The 8,371-nt window shown below is 34.2% G+C and overlaps 1 protein-coding gene across 1 annotated transcript; it reads right to left on the minus strand.

Moving 5' to 3' along the window:
* Window positions 1-5,565: 5,565 nt before the first annotated feature.
* On the minus strand, window positions 5,566-6,220 carry LOC121977825 (protein GL2-INTERACTING REPRESSOR 1-like). The gene is made up of 2 exons (XM_042530248.1): window positions 6,115-6,220; window positions 5,566-6,025 (listed from the first exon to the last, which is right to left on the minus strand). The coding sequence occupies exon 2, from the start codon at window positions 5,990-5,992 to the stop codon at window positions 5,666-5,668; it is 327 nt and encodes a 108-aa protein (XP_042386182.1). The 5' UTR covers window positions 5,993-6,025; window positions 6,115-6,220; the 3' UTR covers window positions 5,566-5,665.
* Between the last annotated feature and the right edge of the window lie 2,151 nt (window positions 6,221-8,371).

Consider the following 8,371-nt stretch of genomic DNA (forward strand, 5'->3'; position numbering starts at 1 on the left):
CAAAGTCAGAGGGGATGTCAAAATTGTCCATCAGAATATCGACGTCGCGCCGATCGAAGCGCGACTCCATGGTGGTATACCACGGGCCGAGGGCTGGGTCTTGAGGTTGAGAAGAGCTGGCCATAAGCCGAGCGGGAAAAGGAGCAAGAGATGTACGAAAGGGCAAAAAGCTTAAGAAAGGGGACCAAATCGTAACCAGGAGACGAGAACGCGAAGAGAAGAAAAAAGCACGAGGAAAAACAAGAAATGAAAAGAAGATGGCAGAAGGACCTTACGAAAGCAGACAAAGATCGAAGGAAGAATGCTAGAGGTCGCCGGAAGAAGCAGCGGCAGGATCACCGGAGCAGGAATGGTAGGGAAAACTTCTGGGCACGCGAAAGAAGGAATGCGGCAGAGGAAGAAGGTGAAAGCTTTATAGGGTTGGGCCCGAACGGCCTCAGCCGTCAGATGCAGGTCGCAAAAACCAAGGACTCTATCGGGCCGTCCATTTTCAAACCGCCTCGGTCTCGTCGCCCGCGACGCCGCCGCCGTACGATGACGGCAGCAGCGCCACGTGGCATTCGGCCACTGGAGTGCATTTAATGAGCGCCTTCACGAGTCACAGAGCGCATGCCCGACCTTAATGTCAAAGATTGGCGCAAATTTCGAAGAGATCCGAGCAATGTTGGCGTTGACTAAGGTCATAACTACCCCCGTGGGGTTCGAGCGGAGGATAGTTTCACAGAGACGCCGCTCGGCGCGACTGGCGGTCCAATCAGTCGGACTCATCGCCTCCTTCGACTAGACTTAAAGGGGAGGCAAGTGATCCGGTAGTAAGGACGGGGGACCCCCTTTGTGGGGAGCCAATGACACGTAGAGGTCAGAAATCAAAAGGGTCAGCATGAGGTCCAGCCGATCGGAGAAGGGTCGGGTCAACCGGCCGAACGGGTCCGAGCGGAATCAAAGACAACCTGACGGGGAGTCAGGTTTCCGACGCTCATGCTGAAAAGGGTCGCCGGGCCGAGCAGGTAGCCCGCTCGACCGAGGCGTAAAGCAGCAATACTGTGAAGGAACAGTCTCAGCCGAGCACGCGACCGGGAATCTTCCCGGTCGGACCGATACCTACGCCCGGTCGGAAGTGATGTGCCTGCCGAGCGGCTGGACACTCGGCTCGGGGAAAAAAGAGACAAGGACAAGGGGACATTGGGGAACATCATCTTCTGACAACAGGCATGCTCGACGACCAGGCCATACGCAGAATCCTACGACGAAAGGTTCTGCTGTCCCATCAGAAAGGTGCTCGGACTATAGCAGTATGGTGTCAGGTATGCTCCTCTGGTAAGCCCATACTGAGGTATGGTAAAGGACACGTGTACGCCTCGACAGGTGTGCACAAGCCTCCCTAGAGCTCTATATAAGAGCCCACAAACTTCACCAGAGGTACGCGATCTCTCATCTTTGAAGCCACTTCATCGTTTTCCTCTTGCCTGACTTGAGCGTCGGAGGGTCGTCGTCGGGAACCCCTTCCCGGTTTGACTTCCTTGCAGGTTCGCCGGAGATTCGTTCAGCCAGTCGAAGACAGCGGAGAGCGCCACGTCCCCAGCGTCCATCGACTCAGCGTTCGGACAAGATCAAGGGTAAAGTATATGACTTTTGAAAATCTGAATTATTTAGGTCTTTGAAAATCCGAATTATTTGAATTTTCGAGTGTCACCCTTACGTTCAGAATCAAGAATATCAAGAATTAATTATTTGGGTAAGATTCGTCAGACCCATGCAATAGTGCAATAATGCAAGCGTGACGTTAACAAACTACTGTAACGGGCTTCCCTATGAAAAAAAATTAATTAAATTTAAAATTATACTTATCTTAGTAAAAAAAACTAAGAAAAGTATATTTTTTAACATTGTCGGCCGAAAATAGTTATAGAAGCTTGTTTGATCATAATATTGTCAATTCTAAGATGTGAGACTAAAGAGAACTATATTTTTTTATATAAAACAACCAGAGAAAATTAATGATGAGAAAAATTCATAATAATACGCCACAGCTGAGTCTCGAATTTTAGATCACTGATTGTTTCACTTGTGGAATTACTAATAAATCTTGGAATTATTTTTAGTGTGAATAGAAAAAAGGATATTAACGTAAATTCATTTTAGGCTTCACTAAAATTAGTTAGTAAAAAGGGAAGATTTTTAATAAAATAGTAAGATGTCTTTCAATTGAATACTTCTATCAAGCAGCTACTTAATCTATCCTTAGTTATACTCATGACGATGTTGCCCAAAAGTGAAAGTCCAAAATTAAGCATCATTCATAATTTATCACAACTTTCATACATCTCCAATTTATCAAAATCATATGAAACTTTTTTAAAATTTTATGTACACTTTTAAGTCCTTGCCTACATGATGCACATATCAAAATCATAAATCAAATTAGGGAGCATCATCGCACCAACATATAATTCATCTATATCTTAATTAATGGAGAAATTTTTTTTTCTATCCTTAGTCAATTTAGTAGTCAGCTATAAATTAATTCTATAATTTAACCCTTTTCACGTAATCTCGAGATGAACCTTAAAAAATGACTAAAATGAATGTAATTATTTTTTACTATAATCTATATCTTAATTAAAATATAGGATTATATAATTTTGAGCATTGGACAGCAAGAAAAGAAATAAAAAGAAAATATAAAATTATAAAGGCGTAATCCATATGTTTTACTTAGATAAATAAAATTTAAAGTATCTATGAATAATTATTGTTTTAAACCATCAAAACTATAATTTTATATTTAAAAATTAATAAATATGTAATTATAACTTTGCCCATCATAAATTAGTATCATCTTCCAAGTCCGAATAAAAGAAGAAGATTATATTATATTATCAACCAATATTAAAATTATAATAAATATTTAATAAATAGATCCAATGAATATATAATAATAATTAGTTATTATATTTATGGATATATTTGGTTGAGGGTTATCTTTGATAATCTTAGTTATCGATCCAAGGTTATCAATAAAAATCATGTTTGGTTTAGGTAATCGATAATTCCCGAGTAATATTTGATTCCTGACACGTCAGCAAAAGGGGCATGCAACTCGGAATTGAAAAACCTCAAAAAATTGAGGGTGCGTTTAGTACGCGCGTTTTCTAGAAAACATAAAACGACTTTTTATCATTCTCTGTTTTTCTAGAAAACGCTAGCTATTTTTTTAGAAAACAAACACGAAAAACACAAACCAAACACCATTTTTCAGAAAATGCGCATTTTCCAGAAAATGAAAATGGAAAACACGCGTACCAAACGCACCCTGAAGTTTTTCTTGATTCCAGGTTAACAAAATTTTTTTACCCAAAATATCATCGAATAAGGGAAAAATATGATAAAAAAGAAAAATGTAAAGCAAAAAATATATAAAAAAATAAAATAAAAAACTTTTAAAAAATTAAAAAAAAACATTAAATTTTTTTTTAAAAAAAAAGGAAAAAACGTAAAAATAATAAAAAATGGGAAAAAAAAATTAAAAAAAAACATAAAAATAGAAAATGGGAAAAAAAATTAAAAATTTAAATATGTAAAAAAAATTTAAATATATATAAAAATAGAAAAAAAGAAAAAAAAACACACATAAAAATAAAGAAAAAACATGAAAAGGAAAAATAAAAAAATAGAGTTTAAATAATAATAATAATATGGTTGATTTTGTAACTAAGGGTAATATAGTAAAATATTAAACTAGATTATTTATTAAAACCTTCAAACAAATAAGTTTTTATTGCATTACCTAAGTTGAACCAAATAACATTTTGTTATGTTTTATTTATCGTAACTTTGGTTATGTGATTACTTAATAATCACATAATAAAATTATACATGATAACTTGAACCAAACGCACCCTAAGAGTATTTTTAAAATACTCTTAGATATAAATACTCGATTTTCACTTTGTGATGTATGCACATATCAAAATCATAAATCAAATTGGGGAGCATCATTGCAATAACATATAGTACATCGATATCTTAATTAATTTAGGAGGAAAAAAAAAATCTTTCTATCCTTAATCAATTTAGTGGTCGACTATAAATTCATTCTATAATTTAACTCTTTTCACATAACCCGGAGATGAAACGACTATTTTACAATTGGAATGAATATAATTATTTTTTGTTACGATCTATATCTTAATTAAAATATAGGATTATATACTTTTGTGTATTGGAAAACTAGAAAAGAAATGAAAAGAAAATATAGAATTATAAAAGCATAATCCATATGTTTTAAGTAGATAAATAAAATTTAAAGTATCTATGAACAATTATTGTTTTAAACAACCAAAACTATATTTTTATATTCTAAAAATTAATAAATATGTAATTATAACTTTACCCATGATGAAGTAGTCATGATCAAATTCCAAGTTCGAATAAAGGAAGAAGATTACGTTATATTATCAGTTAATATTAAAAATATGATAAATATTTAATAAATACATCCAATAAATATATAATAATAACTCGTTACTAAACCTAAGATTATTTTCAAAATACTCTTAGATATAAATAAATACTCGATTTTCACTTTGTGAAAAGGGAACCTTACTAGGTCATTTTGGAGGAAAAGGATATGCCCAAACAACAAATTTTGGTTTAAAATACTTCATGTAAGAATAGCAATGTTGAACCCATTTTAAAAGCCCAACCCATTAAAACTTAAATCTTAAATAAATACTTTATCCGATTAATCCATTAGACAAATGAGCTTCCTTCGTTCCTTTATCAGATAATTCCAAAACACAACTTATATATGTTCAGAAACCGACTTTTAGAGTATTCGTTTTATTTGGAATTCGAACTTTAATTGCCTTTGCCTAGCTCTAGCTAAACAAAGCTTTTGAGCTTTGTCACCGGATTTTTAATGTTTTTCTGTGTTCAAAGTCCAAGCAAACGAATATGCATGGCTCTTGGATGACCTAGGCAAACCTTCATGTTTGATAAAATGTCTTAATCTACTTGAGCTCGAAGCAAACTCTAGTTAATGCAATTCAAAGCAACGAAACATGCAATCCGCCTCTTAACTGAGGGCTTCCTAGCTAGTCGGTGAGAGGTCGTCGCCTACATGGCTCGACTAGGAGCTCCTCTCTTGCAGTCAATTTGTGGTGCAAATTAAAGTTGAGTTCCTGTTCCTTTCCAAGTGGTTGCAGCACTGATACTTCTCATGAGACCAATGCTTAGCCCTCTTCATAAGAAACATTCAAAAGTGATTGTAACTTGATGGTGCATAACATTTCCGACCAAGAAGGATTGAATCATATTGAGTCTATTGTATATACTTTTTTATGTTGCATTTTGTAAAATACTATTTTCACGACCCGTGGTCTCAAAATTATATGACAGCAACTCTCTCCTTCTCCAAATTTTAGTGTTTAGAAGAAATAATTTTTTTAATTATTTGAGAAAGCCTCAAGTAGAACTAAGATAAAAAGGAGAAGATGAACAAATTCTCAAATAGATTAATTTATTTTTTATTTTGGTTTTGATTTTCTGGAAGAGAAGGAAAGAACGATAAGCAGGCCAGAGATTGAAATTAAAAGAAAGAAAAAAAAAAGTGAATAAAATGAAACTAGGCGTTTCAGTTTAATCAGCATGAGTCAGCTCAACGTCATGCCCTGCTCTTGGCGGCGGCGGCGCCTCCGCCGCCGGAGAAGTCGAAGAGGACGGCGGTGCCGCACCTGGGGCAGCGGAGGTCGGCGGCGGAGAGCATCACGTACATGAGGCAGCGCGGGCACCCGCCCACCACCATCGACGCGGCCTCCTCGGGGGTCCCCTGCTGCGCCTCCGACGACAAGCACGAGCTCGGCGACGACGCCTCCTCGCTCTCCGCCGCCGCCGCCGCCGACCTCCTCCTACTCGATGACTCCCCGCGCGCCGGAACCAGCGACAAGTTCAGCTTCAGGTCGAGCTTCTGCTTTCTCCGGTCGCGGCTCATCTCGCCGTCAAAACGGATCCTCGACTGAATCCCCTGAATCAAGAACCATAATTCACAATTAATAAGATCATCAAAACCAAACACACTACCTTTCACTTCAGCTCAAATTAATTAATTACAACCTCGAAAGCTAGATATAGATAGGAGATGGTCGGAGGATCGCCGGAGATGCTCAAGTTTGAACACCACCGCCACCGCAAATCTTGATATAAATAGGCAGCATGGAGGTGCCGGGATGAAGGGCTTTGTTAATCGAGGAGGAAAATGGAACGCTAGTGGAGGTCAACTGGTGGGAAAAAACCAAAACGGATTGGAGAAAATAATATAATAATAATAATATAAATAATAAAAAAAATAATAATAATTAAGTAAGCATGGCAACCGAAACGTGCAAAGCATTCAATTTCTTCGATATTGATTTTTGTTAGTAAAAGAAAAATGAAAGGCAATAGGAACAGCATTTTACTGAACCGTAGGTTGATTTCGAAATCTCGAATTCCGTATATATATATATATATATATATATATATATATATATATATATATATATTAATATTTATTTTATCAATTTGAAATTCATTGTTCTTAATTTAGGTTGTTGAATTCGGATCTAAAAGCATGCATACACTAAAAAGATTTGTACGTATATTAATTTTGATTTAAAATGATTCAAAATTTTCTAAATCTATCAGTCAAATTCAAATTGATGGGCCTATATTATTAAAAAAAATTAAAATTTAATATTTTTCAAACAAAAAAAAACCTAAGAACTCATGGATAACATTAGTTAGTGAATATCATTGTCCTATGTATCATAATACATTTGTGGTAAATTTTATCAAATCTTTATAAATTTTAAAATTTACTATTTTCAATTTACACTATCAAATTTAAATCTAAATACATACTATATTAAGAAGACCTCCATTATTATATTAGTTTTGTTTGAAGTGATTTAACTTTGAATTACTATAAATAAAATTAATATACTATTAGAAATCTTCTTAATTAGCATATTTATGTTGAATTTAATAACGTAAATTGAGACCTATCAACTTTTAAATGGATTTCAGCAAAAATTTTAAGAAAAAGAGAAATTTTGATTATGAAAATAATGCCACGGTAGAAACTAAAAATGTGGTGCGGAAATACTGAAGCAGAGATGGACGGACCATCTATCTCCTTTTTGTGAGCGTGTGGTTGACTTGATTCTTTTTAGAATGGGGCGGCTAACAGTTGGATTCGTATTAATTGTTTATTTTTATTTGCTAAATAAAGTTGTAACGTGTAGTGTGCAAGATTGTAATTTAAAAAAAAACTTAGATTCAAAGCTAGGTGGCTTATTTTTTTTATTTATTCTAAAAAAGGAATCCCTCCTCTTAGCGTTAAAATAAAGGATTTTGCCATTTTGGTGTGAGCGATGAACAATGCCACTTAGGGTGAAGTTAGCTCAGTGTTGTCTCAATATATAGTAATATATAGATAAACTTAAAATAATGTTTTTAAAAATTGTAAATTATATTTCGGAAATTTGTTCTGCTACAATCAAGACCTAATTCAGTTAAGATCAGTCTGACTTATTTCGTAATATAAATATAGCCAAAATGGAATGAGAAGAATAAGACAAAGTGGATATTGAAAAAAAATTTCAACCCCTCTTGTCCTTGCTTATAATTAATTTATAATATTTATTTTTTTATTATTTTATTGGTACTCCTCAACCTCAATACTTGAGAAGCTCCATCAAGAACAGTCTATTAATGGCAAGGTAGGCATAGGCCACTTAAACCTACGCCTAGGGCTCTAAGAATTTTAATATCTTAATATTATTTGTATTGATTTTTTTAAAAATAATTTTTTAATTATATATTTTATTTTTTAAACTAGAACTCTTTCTTCTCTTGCATACTAATATTTTATTTTCCTACACCCAACTAATTTTGCCTCTACTATAATGATTTCTTAAAAAATACATCCTTCTCCTCACAGTTATCAGTAATGCTGCGTTCTTCTCCATCCTCACTCGTAATCACATGCCCTTTTCCTCCTTGGTCAATGATCTTACGATCCTTTATCTCCTTACTTAGTCATCTTAATTTTTTTTTCCTTTTTATCATGATAGACATCTGGGATAAGTATAATCATCTTCTACTACAATAAATATTTATTATTAGAATAATCTTTTATATATTTTTTCAAAATTTTGATCAATATGCTTATTTTTTACTGATTCACATTCTAATTAATTAAAATAAAAGTTAATATTTGTTTCCAATCTTTTAAAATTAATTATTCAATTACATTATTATTCATCATGTTATTTTTTTCACTTATAACTAGGTTTGAATAGAAAAGTTAAAATTGTTTATTTTTAAAATA

Source organism: Zingiber officinale, chromosome 4B, assembly GCF_018446385.1.
Source record: "Zingiber officinale cultivar Zhangliang chromosome 4B, Zo_v1.1, whole genome shotgun sequence".
In the NCBI taxonomy this organism is placed as follows: Eukaryota; Viridiplantae; Streptophyta; class Magnoliopsida; order Zingiberales; family Zingiberaceae; genus Zingiber; species Zingiber officinale.

Bases quoted from the DNA above. Each gene is read 5' to 3' on its own strand.
- LOC121977825 (XM_042530248.1), bottom strand. From the start codon at position 5,992: ATGAGCCGCGACCGGAGAAAGCAGAAGCTCGACCTGAAGCTGAACTTG.